Genomic DNA, 26,024 nt, shown 5'->3' with positions numbered 1-26,024 from the left:
ATAAAGATTATTAGTGAAAGCATGATTAACTAAGGCCTGTGAGCCTAATGTCTTAAAAAAGTTCTTTTGTTGTTGGGTTTTCATGGTAATCTGTCTTTGGAGGAGCTGACTTAATTTTCCAAAAGATCAGGCTTAATTTCTCTTATCTTAGCAATGTGGAACTTCAGAGATGACTGTTCAAGAAAAAGGAAGAGAATAATGATAAATACAGGTATTAAATAATGTTCACTGTTTGCCATGTTAGATGAACTAATGATTTAAAAACAAAATTAGTACATAGATTACTATTCATTCATAGTGGACTAAAATTAGAAATTAAAAAAAGTTGCTCTTTGATTAAATTAGCAGTCTCTGGCACACAGTAATGCAATATATAATATGAGTTGCACTGGATGGTATCCAAGAAGGCTTAGTTACTGAAATAGTTTTATTTCTAGTGATTCTACAGTATAGGTATGGGTGTCTAGGCTGGTTACGGTTAAACTTCGAAATAAAATAGGTAATAGTAATGAAGATACTATATTTAGATCTGAAAATTATAAATCCTTAGTTGTTATTCCTTATCAGTTTACAAACTAAACAATGTACAGACTACAAGCTCTCAAATGAACTGCAGATGAAAAGGGCAATAAATACTAGACAGAGTTAGAGGCAGAATGATATAATGGAAATATAAAAGTTGGGAAACCTGGATTCCAGCTTTCAGTATGCCACTAATTGGCTGTGATTTGAGGTGAGTCATTTAACCTCTCTTAGTTACCTCATCTGTAAAATGTTGGATGGACTGATAGGCTTCAATGATCCTCCAAGCTCTAAGTATTATGAGATTTTTTTTTATTTTAAGCTTAACTACTGTGGTAGGCAGAAAAATGCCCCTCCACACCTCACTCTGCCCCACAGAGGTCCACAACCTAATTCCTGGAACTTCTGTATATGTTATGTTACATGGGAAGGAGGAATTAAGGTTGATAATAAGATGCCTTAAAATCAGGAGATTATCCTGAATTATCTGTTTGGGCCCAATATAATCATATGGGTTCCTATAAGGTAGAAGAGAGAGGCAGAAGAGTGAGTAGCATAGTGAGAAAGACTTGACCAACAATTATTGGCTTTGAAGATGGAGGAAGGGGCTGTGAGTCAAGGAATGTGGGTAGCCTGCAGAAGCTGGAAAAAGGAAGAAAACAGATTTCCCCTAGAGCCTTCAGAAAGGAATATAGCCCTACAGACACCTTGATTTTAGTCTAGTGAGACATGTGTCGGACCTCCAACTTCCAGAACTCTAAGTATTAAATTTGTGTTGTTTAAGCCACTAAGTTTGTGGTCATTTGTTATAGCAGCAACAGAAAACTAATATAATCATGATATGTACCATAACTAGCAAAGCTGGACTCAAGTTTATAACAGATGCAGAGTTTTAACTAAAAATCCTATACTCAAGTATTTTGTAAAGATCTTCAGAGGCAGAAGTAGTCAGAAACCATGAGAAATTTGTAGGAAAGTCATGGGAGAGAGTCTATAGGGGAATAAAATTTTTACTAGTGATTCATGTGAAGAGTAGAAACCTGGATATTTTATGAAGGAAAAAAATGGCAAGAGAAATTAGAGAGGTGATTCACAACATATGAATTTATTACTTCTCTGAGCCTCAGCTTACTAATTTATAAACTGAAGGGCTGGGATAAATAATTTCTAAATTCCTCTAGCTCTGAAAGGAGATTTAAAAAATCCCGACAGATGCTAACATGGGCTTTTGACACCCTGCTCTCCCCAAAGTTTAAAGAATATTCATTTTATAAAGTATTAGAATTATCTTTAATGGCTGATGGTCAAGCTTCACAGAAAATTCTTAGTTTAACGAGAAAGTGGCTCTGAATTTTAACTATGACACTCTTATTCAAGTAGGTTACTTGAGAAAATTGTTTAGCTTTCTAACTCTTCCGCTTCACCTGTGAAAGTATGGTAAAAACTGGCTAGATGGATTTTCTAAGGAATGAACTATTTTAGATGTCTGAAGGTTTACTGAAGGTTTTTTCCTTTATGAAACTAAACTTTAAACATATTTGATGGAACTACTTCTAAAATGAAACATGCCCTTTTATACAAAAGTTAACAGGTATCATATTACCTTTCCTTGAAGAGTCATACTAGTAACATCATAGTAGGCTGTAAGACAGTGATGCTCTAGAAAGCAGTCAGCAAGCTGTTTTTGTAAGGTTTAGGAGATAAAAATAGTTTTTACATTTTGAAAGGGTTGTTAAAAAAATGTGACATAAGACCCTAAATATTTACTATCTGGCCCTTTAAAGAAAGGTTTACTGACTCTTGCTCTAGAAAAATATGTGTAGGCTTCTTCATCACACGTCCACAACTAGATTGAACATTATGCTCTGTTACCAAAGGAAGCACATCTATCTCGGTACAGTGTCTGACAAGGTAGCTCAAATAGCTGTGGAAAAACAAAGGCTACTGGCATTTAACATTCTTTTGTTGCTTGTTACACTCTCCTACTCACTTACAGGTTTTTTGGCAATCACTATACCTGCCCCTAGCAGCCTCTCCACCTTTTTAATTTCGGCCTGGAAATTTGATAACTGGGCTTATAAACATTTTAAGCAATATAAGATTAAATTGGTTATGTGCAGATACTAGAACTATTTTCTAAATAAAACAAAGGTGGTTTGGTGCAGGGATTTGGTGACTTATTCTGATTGTCCCAAGGTTTTTTAATTTATTTCTAGGTTCTCTGCTATCCTTTGGAAAAGCAAGGTTGCTGGATGGATGAGGTCTTATGGTAGTATGCCTGATCTTTTTTTTAAAATAATATAAAACATTATACCTCAAAAGCTAGTCAACAAAATGTTAAATTTTAGCAATTTGAATGGTAGGATTTTCTTGGAATATCTGATTTTTTTTTTTTACAATGAACATTACTTTTATAATCAGAAAAGCCTCTTTCATTAAGAAAAGGAAGATAAATTGGAAGGATCTCTCTATTCAACCTCACTGACCTAATTCAACGATTTTCATTTAGCATATTTTTTTCATTATTTGATCGCTTTTTAAAAATGGGTTGTAAATATTGTTAGATTTTTATTTTGACCCACATTTGGGTTGCCAGAGGTAACCCACAGTTACTGTAATACTGAAAAATAAGCTGTAAATATGAAATACTGTAGGAATGTCAACAATCAATATGATGAAAAGTGACTAATTGCTTTCCGACCTCTGCTCCACTCACTTTATACAAGTTCAGACGAATAATACCCAATGTGGATAGTGTTATGGCTCACAAAACACTTTACTTCATCTAGTTCTCACAACAACCATGTGAGGCAGGCACATTCTTGGAGGTAAAATGACTTGGCCAAGTCACTGGGCTAGTGAGGAGAGAGGCTCATCAGCCTGGTCAAGAGAAAAGAAACAGGTTTTCGGAGGAGCTTCTAGAAATGTCAGAACTTTTACTACACCTTGGCTTCGATGTTCCCTCACCTGACAGTTACCATTAGAAACTCAGATCCTGCCTCTTCCACCTCATCAAGGCACACTGCGGGCAGGGAAACCTGTGAGCCCACACCAAAAGCTATCACTCTCCATCCCCTAAGCCCCAGAGCCAAGGCAAAGAGCGCACAGTCCGCCCCCTCCCGCGAGCCACAGACTCTGCGTGCTGACTCCCGACTAACCTGACCAGGTCGGTCATGCAGGAGCCCACCACTACCACCGCGGCTGCCTCCTCCTGCCACTGCCTCCCGGGTTCCCCAGACGCGGCCATTGCTCAAAGGAGGTGCTCTCCAACTCGGAGGGTGCCCTTTACCCTTTGGGCGACCCCGTAACCAGAGACGCCGCTCCTACGCTCCCTAACCACGCGGGCCTTCCCGACGCCCAGGCGGGTGGCCCACCTGAATGCCCGAAATAACCCCGCCCACCAACTGCCCCTCGTTCTTCCAGGAATTGTCTCGCTGCACCGCCTCTCATTACAGGGCCCTTTCGATAGTTCCAGACTCCGCGCTGCTCGCCACGTACGACACACGCACTGAAGAAGGAACTTTCAGGCGCTGCGGGGACGCCTTTCCGAGCGCTTGGCTCCGCGGTGCGGGGGCGCGCACGCCGCCCGGCTCCCGGGCCGCAGAGGGGCGGGGCGGACGTCCGGGGGCGCGCACGCATCTGGCCCGCGGTGCGCGCGCAGGTCGGTGCGTCGGTCGGGGGCGCGCTCGGGGAACCTGTACCCCACGTAGTCGCCGGTTACCGAACGGACTAAGTTCCAGGTACCAAGACTGGGGCTGGTGAGGGGAGGTTGGATCCCAAGTCGCACAGGTGGCGCTGAGGACCGTGGTTTAAATATCTCCAGGGCCTTCCCTTCCTATAGAGAAGGCCCTCATTCCAAAGATGCCCTGCTCATCCCCATCTCGCTGGTCCCCTAAAGAACGAGCTCCCAAGGCCAGAAATTGCTCTTTCTCCTTATCTTGTTCGTCCCCTGGTTCCCGATCAAGCTCAGACTCCTTTCTCATTCCCGCCTGTTGAGGGGATCATACATTTTGGGAGAAGGGAGAGTTTCCCCTTTTAGATATCTCCTAGAGTGGGGTGGTCATTCTTTGGGTCTGAGCCGGCTTGTTTTTCTTGAATGTTGCTCCTTGGAGAAATTACTTCCCGAGTGTAACTTCCCTCGTGCGCTGTATGACGTTGACGTGACGCAGCAGGACGCCACCCCTTTCCGTTCCATGACGTCAGCAGGGCACATGTTTCCGTGTTTGTCATCTCATCTTAATTGCAAGAAACTGGATGATGCTTTAGACGTCTTTGTAGTCCCCAGGCAGCCCATCAAAGGGCCTCATGTGACCTTATTTTAGGGCAGCAGAACCCTGTAAGAATTGTATTTCTACATTTTCCTTTTGTAATATGTCAAAATCAGGAAATGCAGATTACCTAGCTAGCATTCAAGGGAGTCTGGCCACCATAAATTGTTACTAATCTGGGATTTGATTCAGCGCTGCAATGTATAAAAGCTACTGCTGGGGGATGATACCCCATCCACGTCCCTGGCTCAAAAGGACTATACCAAAGGACCCTCATCTCTGGTTATTCTGTGACCTCTGATTTTGGAGTATTTTTCTCCTCCTTTAGAGAAGTCACAACACATCACAGTAGAAACATTTTAACGCTGCATGAAATCTTGAACTGTCAAAAAATAGTAGTATGGCTGCTCTGGAAACAAAGACAGAAATTCATTCCTTCAGGTGTCATTCCAAGGTCATGACAGTTGCTGAACTGGAATGGATTGTTGTCACCTTTAGTTTGGCTTCTGAAGCAGGTTTGTTCATTTTAGCATTTGACTAGTGCATCACTCAGACCAGCTTCAGCAATCGGCCAGCAGTAGTCTAATTTGTTTCTAGTTGTAAAGCAACCATGAGTTTAAATTCATGACATTTTGTGTAAATTTTAGATATATACTTAAAAAATTCATTTCGATGCTTTTCACTTTGGTGATTTAACTTATAAATGCTTATTTGAGGGAGGATGAGAATAGTGGACCTTGAGGGAGATCTGGATTTGAATTCTAATCCTTCTACTTGCTAGTTTATGACTTTGAACAAATCACTTAGTCTTGTTGAGTATTAGTTTTCTTATCTGTGAAATGGAAACAATATTACCCAGAGGACAATATTACCCAGAGGGTTCAGGGGAAGTGAATGAAATTACAGATAGAGGTGGGTAATATAGCATTTGATGTTGAGGAAACGTTCAGAATATGTTGGTTCTGTTTCCTTTTTTCATAGAAGTGAAAGATATAATAATGATAGGTATTATGGGGGAAAACATGGAAGAATGGTTTTGTAATGTAGGTGAGATTCTTTTGCTTTTTTCCGTGATAAGTATTTTTGTATTTGCCTATGATCTAGATAAGCATCCTTTCGAGAACTGTGACATCAGTGGATAGAAAAAAAAGGTGGAAATGTTGCAGAATAGACAAAAATAGGCTTTAAAATGATAACATGGATTAGTATACTTTTCAAAGACCAATTATAAAAGTTATTTGTGTCATCTGTAAAGTGGAAATTCCAATACCATTTTACTGCCCAGGATTGTGGAGATCAAGTGCAATATGTACTTGGAAACTCTTTATAAGTGATAAGGTGTTATAATAATGCACATGATTTTTATGATAATACCATGCATTAGATGTTTATTCTTACTTTGTGATGACATATTGGAATGGTGGAAGGACTTCATCTGTTAAGTGGTTGGAAGAGGAGTTTGTTTTATATTTTCAGAAAGGATGATTTGGGTATTAAAAATAAAGCTTTTACTGCCTCAACAGTACTTCTGGGTATCATCCAATATAGGGTTACAGTGTTGATATTTTTTGAAAGATCACTGCAGTTCTCTTTATTACTGTCTGAAATGATTAAAATAGGTACTAGTTTTCAACATTTATTTTAGCAGGGACATGTAAGTTCTCATATGGCATAATATATGGAAACTAGAACCAGAACATCATTTACTTGTAACTTGCAGGAAATTAGTTTGCTTTTGATGTGGGATTATCCATTCAGATTGAGGAAGAAAATGATCATTTAAATTGACTTATTCACCTCCGAAAATAGAGGCTTTCATTTAGAAATCTATTAAGAGGAATTCACGTACTCCCTTCCCCTGCCCTATGGGTTTCCAAGTAATTTAGATATGATTTATTGGTTTTACTTTTGTATTTTCAAGTGTGAGAACTTCTTAGTGCCTTATAGTCATAGACTTTTACATCCATGTTAGTTTGTGTTGCTGAATATCTAGATAAGTGTGTTTTCATGATTTAATTGTTTAAGTAGATTTTGCTACATCTAGTCCTCAGATACACTATCCTCTACTAAAATTTTTGAGGGCATATTACCTCTCTCCATACCTAAATATTCATATAGCTTTTGTCTCTCTATTCATTTATTTATTTAAAAATGTTTATTGGGTGTTTAGTTTGTGATTTCTTTCCAGAGGATAGATCACTAAGTATGTAATTATAATATACTGTGGAGGGACAGTTATTAATAGGGGTATATCAGAAGTAAATTTTTAGTAAGTCACAATTGCAAGCAGGTTATATTTGTTCCAGGATTTTATGTAGTATTGTCAGTCAAGGTCTTACTTCCTATGGGGACACAGAGGATTTCTAACCTAGTGTATGTGTGTTAGAGGGAGAAGATTGTCAGTGAACGCTTCTTAAGGCCTCAGTTGAAGTGGAACATGCCAGTTGTAAGAGAATGGGATAGTTTTAAGTAGAGTTTGGTAGTATAGAAATCAGCTTTAGAAAGGAGGAGGGAATTGGATTTGGAGGGTTGCTTCTGTTCCTGAAAATCAATGTTACAGTCTCTGTCCTAAGTAGGTGAGTAGCAGGGAGATGGTTTTATTGGAAGAGGCTGTTGTAAGACAGAAAATGAGGTCTTCATTCATGCAAGAGTGTGCTGTGCCAGTTTTCAGGAAACTTTTTAGAGCTAGTTCTTTTGGATACCCCGATCATCAATCTTTTCTTCTGTTTTCAGTGGTGATTTGCAAGTCACGTTAAAATGTCCCCAGAAGTGGCCTTGAACCGAATTTCTCCAATGCTCTCCCCATTCATATCTAGTGTGGTCCGCAATGGAAAAGTGGGACTGGATGCTACAAACTGTTTGAGGATAACTGACTTGAAATCTGGGTATGTACCAGAACCAATTCAACCTTTCCCTAATGAAAAGCCTTTCTTGATAGACTCATAAAAATTGGCCACAGAAATTCATCAAGTCATGATCTTATCACATATTGATTCAGTTGGTTTTGTCCAGTTCTTGGCATTTTGTGTTTCAAGTTGTTTTGTTTATTTGTGGGCCATTGCTGTATGATCATTGCTTTATGTCTTTTTAGAGGCATATCTCTTTGTGGACAGTTTGCCACATGGTTTTTAGCAAGTATGTTTTTCATTTATTGACTCGTTTTCTTGTTATGTCCTCTGCAATCCAGTATGCACTATAAGAGTTGGGTTTTGAGATTCTGAATTTGATAATCTTTCCTAATAGGAAAATTATAATAGCTAGCCAAAACGAGTCATTTTTTTGTAATGGGTGTAATGGTAAGATCTCATACTTACAAAAGTTGCATTAAAAAAAACTCATGAATACATTGTATAGAAAAAATAGCTTAAATATATGTTTATAGAGAGTTATTTATGTAATTATATTAAAAGTCCATCTAAAACAAATTGCACTGATTTATATTCTTGGTATTTAATAAAATATGTCACTGGAAACCCCCCTAAAAAAATCAATTTTTTATTTTGAAACAAATTTAGATTTACAGAAAATTTACTAAAATTCTACAGAAAATTAACATTGTCACAATACTGTTAATTGTTCTACAAACCTTATTTGAGTTTTGCCAGTTTTCCCATAAATGCCCTTTTTTTGGTCCGGGAGCCAATCCAGGATGCAAAATGCATCAAGTCGTCCTGTCTTCTGAGTCTTCCCAACCTGTGACAGTTCCTGTCTTTCTTTGTCTTTTATGATTATTACATGTTTAAAGATAGAACTGGTTATTTTGTAAAATGTCACTCAATATAAGTTTGTCTAATGTTTTCTCTTTATTAGAGCGAGAAACACATTTTTTTTCCCCAAGAATAAGATAGAAGTGGTATTGTACCATTTTCAGGCATCACATCAGGGAGTACATGATGTTCATATGTCTTGCTGCTAGTATGTTTAATTTTGACTGCTTGGTTAAGATTGTGTATACAATCTTAATTGTAAAGTGATTTTCCCTTTGTAATTAGTAAGTATCTTATGGAGTAATGCTTTGAGACTGTGCAGATGTTTTGTTTCTCTCATACTTTTGTCCACTGATTTTAGCATCCACTGATGGGCCTTGCCTGCAACTGTTATTACTTTGGTGCTTGTCTAAGAGTGATTTTCTGTTTCCCTTATTCCTCCCACATCTATTAATTTCAGTTGTACTATAAATAAGTACTCTCCCTTCTCCCGCAATTATTTATTTATTCAGTAATTTATTCATATCAATGTGAATTTTTAGGTATTTATCTTACTGGTTATAATTTGTATTTGGATCATACTAGAATAATTACTATCTTCATTTATTTTGTTGCTCAGTTGTTCTAGCCTTTGTCATTGGAGGGTCCCAAATTCCTGAATGTTTAGTTGAGTGTTTAAGTGCAATTAGTGGGTCTGATGATAAATTCGAAAAGACTGTGCTAGACCTGGCCCTGTCTGGACTAGCTCTGTGAAAATTATTTGATATGGTCTTTAATGACATTTAGTGTTTATAGAATTTATGTTTTTCAGACTTAAAAAAGGAATAAAAATATTTCCATCTGCATTAACAGTTGCTACACATAAAATGATATGAAAAGCCTTATTAACCTAGAGTATTTTTGCTGCCTTTTATGTAGTACTTGTCTGACAGATCCATATAAGTTCTTTAGAAGCTTTCTTCAATCCTTCCTTCTGCCGAAGTGTGAATTCCTCAAGTTTCTATAGCAAGACAGTGGCAGAGTTAGGGAAAAGAATGGATTTTCGTGTATCACTTTTGGCATTTCTCTTTCCTTTAGATCAGCAGCACTCACATTTATGAGAATTGGGATCCACATTTGTGATTTCTTTTAACTAAAAGGGGCATACCCTGTAGGACACACTATACATAGAAGAGATACAGTGAGATTGATTTTTAGAGGTCACAAGAACCAGTCTTGTTAGTATACATTGCTACTTACTCTTGAAGAGATGATGTCTAAGCATCTGTATTCTAGATCTGGCTCACAGGAGGAGTAGATAGGCAGAAATCTATTCAAAGTAAGATTTTTAAAAATAAAGCCATTAATTTTTATTTCTCTTATGGCACCCACATCTTTCTACCTTGTCTTAAGACTGTGTGTTTTTAAACTCTGTTGCTAGGCTGTTAGTATCTTAAGGACAGGGTCCTTGTTTATTTTATTTTTATGCTTCCTTAAGGTCTTTCTGTGGTACCTTTGACATGTTGTGTATTAAGTAAGGGTTGAATGGATGAATGGGTTAGATGTTTTGCTAGAGAAGTTGCTTGGTTTGGGGGTAGTGTGGACTTGTGGCTTAGAAGCATGTTTATTGGTCTGGTAGTTTATTGCTTTAATTCCGCTGCACATAATCTTTTTAAATGACGTTCTGTGACAAATGAATTGACATTTTTGAAATTACAGCAAAATGTATTACAGCACTAGATTTCCTCTTCTCGGTGAAATATATGTTGAGACCTTGAGGGGCCAAATTTTTAATTTTAGGGAATTATTCCATGAGCCCACTGAATGTTGATTAGGTTTCTGCTCTGTGTTAATTTGATCACAAGCATATGTTATTTGTAAGATGCCATATTTTGTCATTTTTAGTGATTTACTAATCTAGAAGATGTTTAGCATTCTGGAATGATGCTGGACAAATATAACAGAAAGGAAAGCACAGAGGGGGCTCACTGCAACTTGTGGCAACTGAGCCTTAATATCTTTTCAGCATATCACAGTGACTCAACCTTATTGGCACATGGCTATGTTTGGGGCATCTGCTGTGACATCTCATCCTCCTACAACTACCTGTTGCATTTTTTGTCCATGTTCTGAATTTCATTACTTCGTTAAAAATAGATACTCAGGGTACTTGATTACTCAATAGAACAGTTTTAAAAGATGAGTGTTGTGAGCTTTGAAGACTGATCTCAATTTGGCTGCATTGCTCTCTCTAGATGGCACATTGAACCTTGCCTGGAGGGAACCTTGCCCTTGGAGGCAATTTTAATTTTGACGATGGGCAACTTTTACCAATATAGTATCTAGTCGTTCACTTGGCTTTTCCATTTCATTTCCTTTTCTGTACTCTTCTGGAATCTATTTTCTTTTTCCTTGTGCATATCTTCATGCTTTATATATTCATTATGTGTAAATATGTCTTTAAACAATATACGGTCTTGTTTGACATGTTTAAAAAGTTTATGCAAATGATATCATACTATGTATTTTTCTGCAACTTGCTTATTTTGCTTGGTATTAAGTTCATGAAATTTATCTATACTGATACTTATGGTCCTCATTCTTCCATTTGCATGGTTATATCCTTTTACGTTGTATGACTGTGCCTCTAATTTTTTATTCACTCCTACTGATTGGCCTATATGTTGTTTTAAATTTTTTTTTTGACAATGCCATAATGACCATTTTCCTACCTTTGTGCAAGAGATATATATATGAGAATATTTTCTGGGGCAGAGTCTTTTCAGCTGGGTGTATTTACCCACTAGTGGTTGTAAAATCAATTGAGTGAGTCACTTCAGTGTTTAAAAATGAATGAGAATAGAATGGAAATGATCAGAATGTGTGACATATAATATGAATAAACTTTGTTTCGTGGATTCTGGTTTCAGTTAAATAAGTATGTGTGCACTGGGTCACAAGGTAAAATATGTTTGTGATGATCAAAAAAGTTTCAAAGGTACCTCTCTGAGGTATATTTCTAGGAATAGAATTGCTAGTTCTTAGGTTATATGCATTTTCTATCTTATTAGATATTGCCAGATTGTATCAATTTCCTTCTGCCAAAAATGAATGAGAGTTTCCATTATCTTATAGCCTCAACAATTCTTTGTGTTGTCTGACTTAAAATTTAGCCCAGTTGGTGGGTGTGAAATGGTATCTCATTATAGTTTTAATTTGTATTTCCATGATTACTAGTGTAGTGAAGAATCTTTTCATATCCTTATTACCAATTCAGAGTTCTTATTTTAGGAATATCCTCTGCCCATCTTTTCAGTGATTGTATTTTTATATAGATCTTAAAACATTCTTTAAGTATTTTGGATACTGATCTTTTGGCAGTTACATGTATTACAAATATCTGCATTCAGTCTGTGGTTTATATTCTTAATTTGGTGCTCCTGGTATCCAGAAGTTTTAATTTTAATGAGTCACATTCATCAGTATTTTACTATTTAGGTGTGTGACAATGACATTATTGTGTTATTATTATTGTGTATGACATGTGTGTGAAAAGGGACATTTCAAGAAATTCTGTCCTACCCAAAAGATACAAATCTTCCTCTAAGAATTTAAAAGTTTCCCTTTTTCCTTTTTTGGTCTTTAAATAGAAATTTATTTTTTCTATAAAATGTTGTGAGATAGGGATATCATTTTTTTTTTCTCCCCATATGGTTAATTGGTTGTCCCAGCATCATTTTTGAAATTTCATCCTTTGACTGTGGATCTATAATGCTACCCCCGTTATTATGCCAAGTTTGCGTTACACACAGATCTGTTTCCAGGCTTTCTGTCCTGATATGTCAGCCTCTTTGTCTTTGTGCCAGTTCCACATTGTCTTAGCTATTACAACTTTATAGAATGTCATGTTGGCTGGTAGGAAAAATTCTCCTTATCCATCTTCTTCTAATTCTTAAAAGTTGTCTTGCTGAGCCACGTATTCTAAAAACTTTTTGATAACCTCGTTTGAATAGTTGCATACTATTCTGTTAGGACATACCATAATTCAGTTAGCAAAAATCCCTCTTTTTAACTCACTAAGAAAAGGAAATGAAGGGAAACTGACCTAGTGAGGGGCTAATTGAAAACTGATGGTCAGGAAAGCTCCGAGGAAATGACATTTAAGTTGTTTCATGAAAGATGAGAATAATTCAATGTGAGGAACTGAGGAATTTGATGTAAAAAGGGAATACTACGTGCAGATCCCGGAGAAAGCTTCACATGTAGGGGGATCTGCAAGGCCACTGCGGTTGGAAGGTAGTGAGAGGGAAATGAGATGAGATTTAAAGATAGTCAGGGGCCAGATTATGCAGAGCTTTGTGGGCTATATTTGAAAACTTGAGTTTTATTGTAGGTGGACTGAGAAGCTATTGGAGAATTTTATTTATATTAAAAAGAAATCATCTTATTTATATTAAAAAAATAACTGATTATTATATGGAAAATGGCTTGTTCGGGATAAGATGGACTAATAGCTGTCTATTACAGTAGACCAGACGAGAGGCGATTGAGTCTTAGAATATGGTGGTGACAATGGAGATGAAAAGAAGGGAATTGTTAACTATTTAGAGCAGCAATCCCCAGCCTTTTTGGCACCAGGGACCAGCGCTCTTATGAGAATTAAAGCCTGATGACATGAGGTGGAGCTGAGGCCGTGATGCTAGTGCTGGGGTGTGGCTGCAAATACAGATGAAGCTTCACTGGCTCACCCACCACTCACCTCTTGCTCTGGGGCCCGGTTCCTAACAAGCCATGGACCAGTACCGGTCCATGGTCTGGGGGTTGGGGACCCTTGATTTAGAGGGTGAAATCATGAGGATGTTGAATTTGGGGTTTGGGAGAGCTTGAGTAAGCGAGTAGATGGTCATGCCATCTGCTGAAATGGGAAGATTGGAGGAGGAACTGCTTTAATCTGGATTCATTGTTGTCTAGGTCTGACATGCAGCTAACATTATAGGTTTCCCTTTGCATCTTTTCTGTGGCGAATCTCATATCTTAATTTCTTGTGCCCTCTTGCTTTGTTGGAGCATTAATTCCAATAGCATCCTAAGAAAGGAGAAGGAGGAGGTTTGTTTTTGAGTTCCCAGAAGTCTGAAATGTCTTTAATTCTACTTTAAAACTTGATTGATAATTTGAGCAGGTACAGAAGTCTGTGTTGCAAATTACCTTCCCTTCGAATTTTGGAGGCCTTGATCTGCAGTCGTGGAGACCCCCAATACACATATTGTTGTAGTTTCATGAATGCAGTATCTTCTCTTCTCTGTAAGGATATTAATTATAGTTTTCTTTATATATATATATATATATATATATATATATATATATATATATATATAAATGAGGTACAATTGCCTAATTACAGTTAAAATTTTTTTTAATACCTTGTATTATCTCTGTTTTGCCTTCTGTCTTTAATGTTGGTGGCCTTCCTCAAACTGATGATTCTTGGTTGACCATGGCTGTTCAAGAGCGGGGCTCTGAAATTGAAGCTCTTTGTGCATAGGCGGGCTTGTTGACTACTGAGTCTCATTGTAGTGTGATCAGGCAGTAACCTGGCCTTTTATTAGGAAATTGTCAGATTCATTATCTGGAGATCTTCTCTGGGGCTATAAAAAATAAAAGTGTCTATATGGATGCATATATTTCTGTGTGTCAGCAAAATTCCAATTCCTGGGCCAGAGGGTATGTAAATTTTAAGACTTTTGATGTATTTAATATGTTGGTATATTATATTTATATGTAAGGATATATAAACAAATATAACTCTCTCCAGAAATGTATTATCAGCTTACACTCCCACTAGCAGTGTATGAGGATGCCAGTTCCTTTAGTTTTGATAATATCAGTATTGTAAATTTTATAAGATTATTTGCTAATCCAGTAGATAGGAATGGTATTTAATTTAATTGCTCTTTTATTTTGCTTTATTTGTGTGTGTGGGGGGGGATAAATTACCAATTCATGACATTTATCCATTTTTCTGGTGGGGTATTTGTCTTTTTCTTATCGATTTGCAAAGCTTTTTATATGTATGAAGGTTGATTTGGTTGAAGGATGAATGGGTTTGGAGATGCCAACTATTTTTAGCAGCTAGGTAGAACCTACCAATTTTCAGTAGGTTTTAAAGAGTGAACATTGGTTGTCTTGAGCAGAGACATACAACAATTCACTGCAGAGGGTTGAAGAAGCCTGCCTGCCAAGGCCTCTTAAGGGATGTACAGAATAAAGTAGGAGTTCTGTTGGAGGGTGTAGAGCTGGTGTGGCCAGTGGGTGGGTGAGGTCATAGATATCTATTACAGGGGAGAATTTTTGCCAGGTCTCAGGGTGCTTATCTAGGTATCAGAGCATCTAGACACCCAGTGAACACATGCATGGTGTTGATAGATTGAGTCCAGGTTGTCTTTCAGAAATTATTTCTTAGGCTTTTTTAACTAGAAGAAATAGTTCCCCCTACTCCTCATGGCTCAGCTCATTCTCTTTTCTACTCTAAAGATTTAACTTTGGTAGCTGCCTGTTCAGCCTTCTTCTAATTATGATAGTATAATACGGTTAATTATACAATTATTTTATATGTTATTATAATAAATAAAAGATTGTGGATCTTTTAACATTTCAAAGTGCTGTCACTTATATTTTGTACTTAGGATTTTAGGGGGGAAAAGTCAAAGTGTTGATATTGGCCTTGACTCAGTGAACTCTGAAATCACTGACCTTGGGAACTTTTGCTAGGATCCCGGTCTTCCCACAGAGTCTGGAGTGGTAAGTGCTAGGACAAATTGGGCCTGGAGTTTTAGGTAGTTGTGAAATTTGGGCTTTTCGTGCCCTGCAGTGACTTCATTTTAGGGTGACTTCATTTGGTCTGGAGGTTGGGATAGGGGAAGAGGCGAAGGGAAGTAGCCAGTACAGTGTGTAAAGGAAAGGGGTAGAGATTCGTCTAGTCTGTTCCCACCTCTACTTTGCATTGTTCAAGAAAACAAAACCTCACTCCTGCTGTTATCTTTGTCCTCTCTATTCTGTGCAATTTTAAGGTAGTATTTTTGACTAGTTTTGTTTCATTAGGACAAAAAATTTGCAAAGTTCTTTAAGATTAGATGATAAGCGAGGCTCTTTTAGTACATGTTAATAGGCACATACATTTGTTTTAGGACTCCAAATTAATTATTCCTACACCATCATTTATATGTTAAAAGACTCTTTATGCCCATGAAGAATAGCCTCCTTTTTAGCATTCGTGTTTCTTGAATAAGCTTGTTGTTCGGTGCCACGTTCTTGAGAAATAATTCTGTAATCTTCCTTTCCAGGGCCACATTTCCTGAGTGATTTGGTTATCTTTCTAATGACTTGTTATGAAAGCTGTTTTTCCCATTGACCTTGCTTCTCTTGACTCTTTGAAAAATATATCCTTATTTGTTTTCTGAAAAGGTTTTTATCTTAACCTTTGCGCTTGCCAACTTATTGATAAGAGATACTGAATCAAGTGGAAGTTTTGGAGAACATTTTGATGTTCCACTGGTAAGGAGGTATGATGCCCTCGGAACAATTGCTTTTTTCATCTATGGACGCCTAAGAGTCTTTTCATTTAAAAAACATTATTTAAAAAATTTTGTGGTTCGTACAATTATTAACATGTTCAGTTTGAGCATTAGCATATACTTTTTCAATGTAAAATATTCATAAGTTTACCATTTTAATCATGTTTAAGTGTACAGTTCAGTGGCATTAAGTACTTTCACATTGCTGTGCAGCCATCACCACTGTGTACCTCCAGAACCTTTTTCGTCTTGCAAAACTGGAAATCCATGTCCATTGAACAATTACTCCCCATTCCTCCCTTCCCCCAGCCCTTGGCAATCATTATTTTATTTTTTGTCTATGAATTTGACTACTTTGGGTATCTTATATGAGTGGAATTATGCAATGTTTGTACTTTTGTGACTGGCTTATTTCACTTAGTGTAATTTCTTCAAGCTTTATCCATATTGTAGCTTGCATCAAAATTTCCTCCCTTTTTAACGCTGAGTAATATTCTGTTGTACATATATACTACATTTAGTTTTTCCATTCATCCATCAGTGGACACTTGGGTTATTTCCATATTTTGGGTGAAATAGTTCACATGGAGAATTGAGAGTCCAGGTAGGTGGGCAAAATTGCAGAGATAATAGGACTTTAGTATGAGTTCAGGATGCTGCATGCTCTTCTTTAGGTGTGGAGGCCTGGGATTTAAAACTGACCTACACTATCTTTAGACTTTCTAAAAAATTATACGACTGACTGCCCTCGATTAAGCCAGCAGTTGTGTTACAAGATTAGGTGACCCCTCCAAACTGGATCATCAAATTAGCTAATACCTTTTAATATGGGATGAATCCAAGAATATGTTGGTGCTACATCAATATACAAATTAAGTAGTGTTACAAATTCTGAGCAGCCAGACAGATAATCTGATGATAAATTTTAAGCAGTGAACTATATCAATATTACTGTCAACTTAGCAGAGATATCAGAACACTTGGACAGGAATAAATTAATAGTGTTGTTACTGCAGTGGGGAGACTAAGGTGCATAAGGAGATTAGGGGACATCAAAGTGAAGCAGTTTATCTTCATATCCAAAGACCTGAAGCATTTAAAGGATCTTTTGAGAAATGTTTCTCAAACTGTCATTGGTGAAAGACCAGTTTTAAAAAAGTTTAATTTCCAATCTGTCACCAACTGATACTTTTGTGAAATACAACATAAATTAATTATTAGAAAAATGAAATAAAAACACATGTGAAAGACAAGGCTGGGCTTATTAATATTAGATTCATCAGACTTAAAATCACTCTTACAAATTGCTTTAAATGTTTCTAAATTCTTACTATCAATTTGGGTGCTTATCTCATTGGGATTAGTAACAGTTTATAGTCCAGCACTGATGGATGGACCCCGCTTTGAGTAGCACTATTCTGGAAGGGTCTCTGCATTCTGACAGGTCAGGAGTTAACCTTTTTAGATTTTCTCAGAGGTGAAACAATAGTATATTAGTGGTTAGTAATTAATAATTACACTTTGGATAATCTGAGATACTATTTTTTTTCTTTTTAAACAAATATGGTAGAACAAATATGATAGATGGTTATAAGAATGAGACTTCTCTCAAAATTACTAAAATTTTCAGTTAGCTGGGTCAGTAAAAACTCAGAGTATCATTATTTTCTTTATGTATTCTGTATGTATACCAAGGAAGCACGACTTGTGAGTAAGGAGAGAATGTTTACAATACACGTTTCTTTCTTGGCAAACCTTCTTCCTTTATTCCTGCACATTTTAAAGATCAAACATTTTTTTGTTATTTGCTTGTTAAGGCTATATATGGATTTATATTTTCTAAGTTGATCAACATCTTAAAATTACGTCAGTGAGTTGGGTGGCATTTCAGTTTCTCTAATTGTAACTAATGAAGATTTTTAGTGATAGTGATACAGACAGTAAGCCAATTTGTATTACATTGTTTTTGTTAAAGTATTATTGTTTGCTATTTCGAATTTGTTTTATGTAGTTCATGGTAGAAGTTTTTTTAAACTTAAAGAATTGGTCTTAACTTTAGAAGTCATATTATTATATAATATTGTCTTTATTTAGCACAGAATTATAGAATTTCAGGATTGGAAGCATTACACTCTAATGACCACCATGGACTGTGTGAGCCCCTCCCAGTGCTTCCCTGCCAAGTGGCTCTCGGGACTGTGCCGAAGTGTCTCCAGTCATGAGGAGACTCCCTGCGGCCAAGGCTGCTCACTGGACAGCTGATGCTGTTAGAAAGTCCTTTCCTTTGTTGACCTGAAACCCCTTTTGTGTCACTTCTACTTCTTGGTACAATATAGAATAAGCTTAATCAATCTTCCATGTGACAACACTTCAAATAAATGAAGCCGGCTGTCGTGTGTTTTGTATTTTTCTCTTCTGTAGGCTGCATGTAGCCTTTGCTTATATCATGTGATTTGTGACCTTTTACCATCCTCATTGGCTTCTTCCACATGTGATGCAGTTAGTCTCTATATTTCTTAAAGTGTAATACCTAAAACTGAATGAAGTGTTCAAGGAATGGCTTTAACCGGTATGGAGTATTGTTATCTTCATTTTTCTGGAAGCTACATTCCCTGAGGTCGTATGGATAGAACTGAGTGTTATAAACCGTTAGTAGGTTGTGACCCATTGGTGTGTTAAGAAATTATTTTAGTGGGTTTTTCTATTCCCATAAAAAAATATGAAGTAGAAGAGAATTGAACAAAAAATGTCAGTGCATTTCATGTACTCTTGCATGACAATTTTCTTTCAATTTCTGTATACTTATACATATATATGTATATACATACTCAATATATATATGTGTACTGAATGGTGATATAAAATGGTGATTTAAAAGTTTCTTATTATGTGTCAAAAAAATTTGGAAGCCTCTGTCTAGAGTCAAGGCTTCCTCTCCTTATTCTTCTTAGACAGCTCCTTCTGGTCCCTTCTTGCTCTGCAGACCGCTTAGATATCCCATCTTGATACTCTTCTTTTCATTCTCCTGTGGGTCTTGTGCTGTGTAGTATAAAGGACATTATGGGCTCTATTAGGTTCGCTTCAGGACCTGGGAAAATTATGGCTTTGATTCAATCTCTTCATGGGTGGACTCCCTCTGAGAAATTTTGTCTTTGGAATGAAGAAAGCATAGTAATGAGGTGAGAGGGTCATTAAAATTTTTTTCCCTGATTCTGAAAATTACTGCCCAAGCAAAGTTAAGGTTTTAAAGAAAATAGTGATTAAGATAGGCTTTCTCCTCCATATTTTTGATTTTGCAATAATGTGCTGTTGAATACCCGTAGCATTCTGTGTGCCAGGCACTGTTCTAAATATTTGATATGTGTTAACTCAGTGAATCTTCATAATACCTCTGTGGAGTGTGACTATTATCCCCATTTTATAGACGGGGAAACCGAGGAAGAGACCCATGGCTTAACTCGCACAAGGCTCTACAAATCAGTGTGTGGCAGTAGTATCTCCAGCAGCGATTCAAGAAAAAATCCTCCCAGATCACCTAAACAACCACAAATACATGGATGGTACATTTATCCCATTATTTGCTAGTTCTAGATATGCTCATAATCACTTAAATAGAAGAATTTGAGGATTTAAAAAACTTTTCTTCCATTTTTAGAAATCACCTTTCACCAAATGAAAAGGAACCCTTTAATGACATTTCAGAATCCGTTAATTCTCCCTCTTCCCTTCTTCACTCCTCCATGCTATCTCTCATTCTCTATTTGTACCTCCACCTGTCATCTATTTCCACTACAGTTCACGTTTTCACTTTTCCTTATTTTTTTTCTTCTCCCTGTCCTTCCCCTCCTCCACTTCCTATACCAGTTTTCCGTTCTTTTTCGTACCCTGCCTTTGTATTTTTTATATTCACTCAAATTTATTTTTTAAAAGAAAGGCATATATTGAGCACTAGTAAGTGTGAAGCACGGTAGAGATAAAAACAAATAAAGCAAATGTTATGAAAGCCAGTAAGAGAAGGAGATCAAAGTTGTGCTAGTTCATTCTGTTGAGAATCTGAGTTACATGCCGCAGTATGTACTCTCTAGTCCTTCCCTGTAAAGAGCAGGAATTGAGATTGGAATTTAGATACATAGTACAGTTGACCCTTGAACAGCATAGGGGCACCAACCCTCATACTCTGGATAGTCGAAAATCTGCATATAAATTTTTACTCCCCCAGAACTTAACTACTAATAGCCTATTGTTGACCAAAAGTCTTAACAATACCATAAACAATTGCTTAACACATATTTTGTGTCTGATATGTATATTCTTACATAGTATATTCTTACAACAAAGTAAGCTAGAGAAAAGAAAAAGAAAAAGAAAAAGAAAAAGAAAAAGAAAAGAAAACGTTATTAAGAAAATCATGAGGATGAGAAAATACATTTACAGTATTAATTGACAATAATCTGCACAATTTAAACCCATGTTGTTCAAGGGTCAGTTGTATACACATGATAGAAATAGAAAGGCCCCGAATTCAAAGACTAGGGAATACATCCATTTAGGACATGTTTTGGGTCAAGGAATGAAAATGATGGCTTAAAAAGGTTAAAGGAAATTTTTATTGAACAAATTAAAAGTATTTAGTATAACATTAACTTTATAGAAATAGTTGGCCTTGTCCCTGGAGATTTCTGATAATATTTATTAATGTAAGAATTACCAGCATTCCCACAGTTGGAATGGGAATCAGTCCAGGACATTTATGTAATTTGCTTTCAGTTTGACATGACCTTGGAGTGTGCTTGTCTTCTGCAGTCCCACTTGCTCACCTGTACTGTTTATTCGATAGTTCTCAGGTGCTCTGTGTGCCAGTGAGTATACTGCTGGGCACGGAGGGCTCCAAGGGTTAATGCACTCTATTTCATCATAGCGCTTTCAATCTAGCAGGGCATTCGTCTCCTTGATTTTCCCCCTATTTAAGGACAATTGCAGATAAATAGTTTTCCTTCCGCTATCTTGACCAGATCCAAGTCATTCTTTGAGGCCAGTTGTAGTCCAGTGAACCTTTCTTGATTACCCCAGCTAAAAGTGGTTTCTCTGTTCTCTCAACTTCTATTGTGTTTATTTTCTTTAACCACTAATTTGGCAATTAATCATGTTAATTGCTTTGTGACTTGTATCTATTGTTGTCTCAAATTGTTATTTAAATTGTGTCTTGTTTGACTTTCATAAGTTTGATTTTTATTTTCTGATTATAATTCAAGTTTCCTAAGAATAGAGAGACTTCTTTCTTTAACTCTTATAGCAGCACTCTAAACTTTTTCAGTTATGCACTTCAAATAATTTGATAATAAACCCCCAATGCATGCATATTAATTATAAAATATACTTATTATTATAAAACATATGTAAATATAAGTTAAAAAGAATGACATAAGATGAAATAAGCAATACTGTAAGATAATTTGTTACTTATAATATGGTATTTTTACCTATCAGACCTGAAAAAGAAATCTGAAAAAATATATAGATACTAATGGAAGAAATGCAACGTTGGCTGCATACATTGTGCCATAAGACTATTTTTCAGTCCCACCCACCTGAAAATTTGCCTGCACTTGCATTATTGGTATTATTTTCTAACCAAAAATTCTTTGCAAGAATCAGTTTAAGCTACTTGTTCATTTCTTAAGGGCTTTAGTTAAAAGTAAGATAGCGGATTCCTTATTCCATGAAGCATATCACAGTATGCTGAAGGCAACTGAATAACTGAGTGAACCACCACCAACTCCTCTGGGTTGTGGAACTCCCACTCCTCCCTCAGGACACTTGAACAACTGAGTGGGAACCAAGAGAGAGTGCTAGGGTCTATCTGTATAATACATATTGGTAAGGAGTAATTTCTCTGTCTTTTTTTTTCTTTCTCTCTCCATCTTCTCTATGTATACTCTCTCTCTCTATATTTTCTCTCATTTTCGAGCGCCCTAATCTCTCTGTTCCTCTTCTCTTCTCCTCCTCTCTCTCTCTCTCTCTCTCTCCTTAATAATACTAACACACACACACACACACACACACACACACAATAATAATACACACATATAATTTTCTTCCAATACCCCAGTGGGTTGTCTTACTCGAAGACAGGCCATTGACCTGTTATGTTCACCAATACTTACAAATTTCATTTGGAGAAAAGAAATGTGTATCCCCAATCACAAATTTTGGGATGTAAAATGGAAAACTTTCTAGCTTTGTAAGAATGAAAAAGGATTCTATTAAAGAGAAGTTGAAGATCATGAAAACAAGCTGTTTCCAAATGGTTTACTCTCATGGGAAAATGTGAACTTGCTTAGTGCAGGTGGCTGTGTCAATCCACGGGCAGTAGAAAGTCCAACTGAAATTACCGTCATTATTACTTAGCCCAGACGTAGTCCATACTTAAAGCAGTGGTTCTCAAACTGGAGTGCGCATCAGAGTCACTTGGAGGGCTCGTTAAAACTAGATAACAAAACAAACAAAAAACTCCCCCAAACCCCCAAAACAACTGGATAGCATAAAACATATTCTAATATTTTAATAATTATCAGTATGTGAACATCTGTGTCACCACTGCCTAGATCAAGAAATAAAACGTTGGCAGTGCCCCAGGAGCCCCCTGTGTGCCTTGTCCCAGTCTCGACTTCCTTCTTTCCCCATAAATAAGCTACTGTTCTGACTTTGTAGTCATCACTTTCCTGCTTCTCTATAATATTTTTATCAGTACACAGCCACTATAGTTTTTTTTCTGGTTTTGAACTTCAAACAAATGGAATCATAAATGTATTCTTTCATTCATCAGTATGTTTGTGGGATTCATCTATGTTGTTGCATGTAGGTGTAATTTATTTATTTCATTGCTATTTATTTCACTTTATGAGTGTATCTCAATTCATTTTTCTGTCCTATGGCTGAGAGGCATTTAGGTATTCCCAATTACATTTTAATTGTTCATTTTGGAGCTATTTCAAAGAAAGCTGCTGCTATTAACATGTTCAGAATCTGCCTTTCAGTTTCCAGATCAGTTTAAGGAGCACTGACATCTTTTCATTATGCATCTTTTAATCTATGAACATACATGTGTTAATTTTTTTCTTCATTTTCTTAAAAATAATTTTCTACATAGAGATCTTGCACATCTTTTGTGATACTTATTTCTATGTAGTTGTTCTTCGATAGATGTTATTTTCAGTGGCATCTTTCTAAAAGTTTTTGTTTTTCAACTGATTATTGATGGTATATAGATATACATGTAAAGTATACACTTGCTTTTTTTGTGTGTTCTTTGTCTAGAAACTTTGTTAAACTTACTATTTGCAATAATGCATATGAAGATTTAAAAACTCAGTTTTAAAAACATGCAGTCATATTATCTGCAAATAAAGTATCATTTTATTTCTTCCTTTCCAATATTTATACCCTTATTTCTCCATGCTACTCTGCTTGCTAGGACCTCCAGTACAATGTTGAATAAAAGTGGTAAGAGCTGATGGGTATCCTTGTCTCATTTTCTATCTCAAAGGGAAAAATTTTGCATTTCGTTAGCTTCATATAACGTTGCTGTAGGTTTTTTTGCAGATGGCCTTTATTATATTAAGGAAGTTCTTTTTTTATCCTCATTTGCAAAGAGTCTTTAAAATCATGAATGGATGTTTAATTTTATCAAACACTTATCTTGCTGAGATTACCATCTTAATTTTCTCGTTTATTCTGTTAACAGAGTGAATTAAATGCACATATTAGAAAAAGAAGAAAACTTTAATGACCTCGGCATCTATCTCAAAAAATTAAGATTTCCCCCTCTTAGTTAACTGTTAAAAATGGTATTGAGCCCATCTTTCTTACTGAAATCATATTTAATTTAAACCACATTGTTGTTATAGGAACACCTAGTAACATTTAAAAATACTCCCTGCCCTAAAGTAGATTTGAAATCTGTTATTTATAAATGGAGATATAGTATGGAAACTGGGAAAAACAGTTGATACCACATGAACTGGAAACACATTAAAAAATATTTTATAAATTTTAAAATATTCTGGGCCGAGTCACTTATATTGGTAATGGCATTTTGAAATCGTATGCTAAGAATTGAATCCATCACTTTCTAGTAGGGCCTAGAAATAGATTTGAGGCTTTGAGGTATAGAGGATATATTTGGTGTATTAGAAACATTGTATGTCATTGAGTAGATAGTTCCATTCTGAGAACAATGTAAAAAGTCTACCTCAGTGCAGTTTTGCTGCTTTCTTTTACCAATTTTAATTCATGAGTCTCCTTGTTGAACGGCCTGAACTTGACCTAGAGGGTTTTGATATAGTCAACGCAATGGGCCACAATTACTTTCTAAGGCTTGAGGGTGTAAAATTCTGTGAATCAGAAGTTCAAATGCCTTTATAGTATAGATTATGTAGATAGCTATTAAGATAGCCTAAATCAAATAAACAGAAACAAACTCATACAGAGAACATTCTGATGGTTGCCAGATGGGGAGGGAATTGCGGGGGCGGGGGATGGCTGTGAAAGGGGACTGGATTAAGAAGTACAATTGGTGGTTTACATAATAGTCATGGGGGTGGATGTAAAGTACAGCATAGAGAATATAGTCAATAATATTATAATAACTATGGTGTCTTTTGGGTACTAGATTTATTGGGGTGACCACTTCATAAGTTATATAAATGTCTAATCACTATGTTGTATACCTGAAATTAACATACTGGAGTATGCCAACTGTAAATGAAAAATTAAAGAATTATTTTAAAAGATAACTATATCAGTCTTCTAACTTGTTTACTGCTGCATTTCAGTTTAGAAACTATGATAATTTCGAAACTGATTTAATCTGAGTGGAATCATTGATGATAGATTTAATTCAGAGAAAATAGTTCTATAAAATGAAAATGTGAATATCAGTTAACAGTAATTCATTCTAATTTGTGGCTTCATAGTTATTCAGCAGGCAATTATTGGTCTTTGAGCCTATTTTATTGCACAGTCACCTGCTATTTTAGGTTGCCAAAGCTGAAGATTTCCTTCTCAGCTGATGTTGAATATTGTTAGTTAAGCACAAACGTCATTATCAAGAAAACAGGAAGCCATGTAGAACATGCCAAATGGTAAATTAACAGTCAGGGTAAAGGAAACTGACGCAGACTCAGGGAAGGAGCCTTGGACTCATCTACTTTGTTCTTTTTAGATGGTTTGAAGAGTAGATATGGTTTAAATCATTATTTTTTTTTTCCAGAAAATACATCAAATAATAGGTTTAGCGTTAAATTAGGAAGCATGTATTTTACATTGCCTCAAAAATGCTAATGTCTTAAAGGTGTATAAGATCTTAAAGCTGTATTAATCCAGATTAATTCTTGACTGTCACTAAAAATACAAAGTGTAATGAAATTGCCAATTTTCCTCTTTATAGTGATATTTTAATAATTTGAGTCAAATCTCTATAAGTAGGAACAAGTAATAATTTAAAGAGGATTCAAATCCACATTTACCTTTCACTATTTAAAGAGTTTATTTATTAAAGTTTGCTAAATAAATCAATAGTGTGAACATTATAGAGCCTGTTTAATCAAGTTATGAGAGCCTCATTCCCTCTTTTACATCACTGATTTACATGTATGCAGTACTTGTACTTATTACTGACAAATCATTTTCTTTTCATTAAAACACATGATAGAACACTCTTTTTGGCAATGTTTTATCAGTTTTTGCTTTTCATTATTATAGATATTTAATGTCATTTGAAAAAATTATAATTCACATTTTCACTAGATTGCCCCTTTAATTACTGAGAAGTGATTTAGTGTGATGGCTAAGAAAATGGGCCCTGAACCCAGACATCCTAGGTTTGGATCCCAGCTCTGTCACTTACTAGCAAGCTACATAGCTTATATGTACCTCAGTTTCCTCATCTGTTAACTGGAAGTAATAATAGCACTTAC

The 26,024-nt window shown here is 36.1% G+C and overlaps 2 protein-coding genes across 7 annotated transcripts in view; one reads left to right on the top strand and one right to left on the bottom strand.

The window, feature by feature from the left end:
• RBKS (ribokinase) overlaps window positions 1-3,817 on the bottom strand; it is an 82,989-nt gene extending 79,172 nt beyond the window's left edge. For both annotated transcript variants that reach the window (XM_039887514.1, XM_039887515.1), the window contains exon 1: window positions 3,681-3,817. In XM_039887514.1, coding sequence (XP_039743448.1) covers window positions 3,681-3,769 — 89 coding nt within the window. In that variant the 5' untranslated portion in view covers window positions 3,770-3,817. The remainder of the gene's footprint in view (window positions 1-3,680) is intronic.
• Window positions 3,818-3,878: 61 nt separating this feature from the next.
• The window catches only part of BABAM2 (BRISC and BRCA1 A complex member 2), a 343,218-nt gene continuing 321,072 nt past the window's right edge, over window positions 3,879-26,024 (top strand). For 2 of the 5 annotated variants that reach the window (XM_039887510.1, XM_039887508.1), the window contains exons 1-2: window positions 4,135-4,262; window positions 7,524-7,675. In XM_039887510.1, coding sequence (XP_039743444.1) covers window positions 7,548-7,675 — 128 coding nt within the window. In that variant the 5' untranslated portion in view covers window positions 4,135-4,262; window positions 7,524-7,547. Of the gene's footprint in view, window positions 4,263-7,523; window positions 7,676-26,024 lie in introns of all 5 variants that reach the window. The other 3 variants (XM_039887509.1, XM_039887506.1, XM_039887507.1) reach the window with 2 other exon arrangements.

Source organism: Pteropus medius, unplaced genomic scaffold, assembly GCF_902729225.1.
Source record: "Pteropus medius unplaced genomic scaffold, Ma_sr-lr_union100, whole genome shotgun sequence".
Lineage (NCBI taxonomy): Eukaryota > Metazoa > Chordata > Mammalia > Chiroptera > Pteropodidae > Pteropus > Pteropus medius.
Note: the sequence above shows the minus strand (reverse complement) of the source record. Positions and strands in the feature narration are given on the sequence as shown.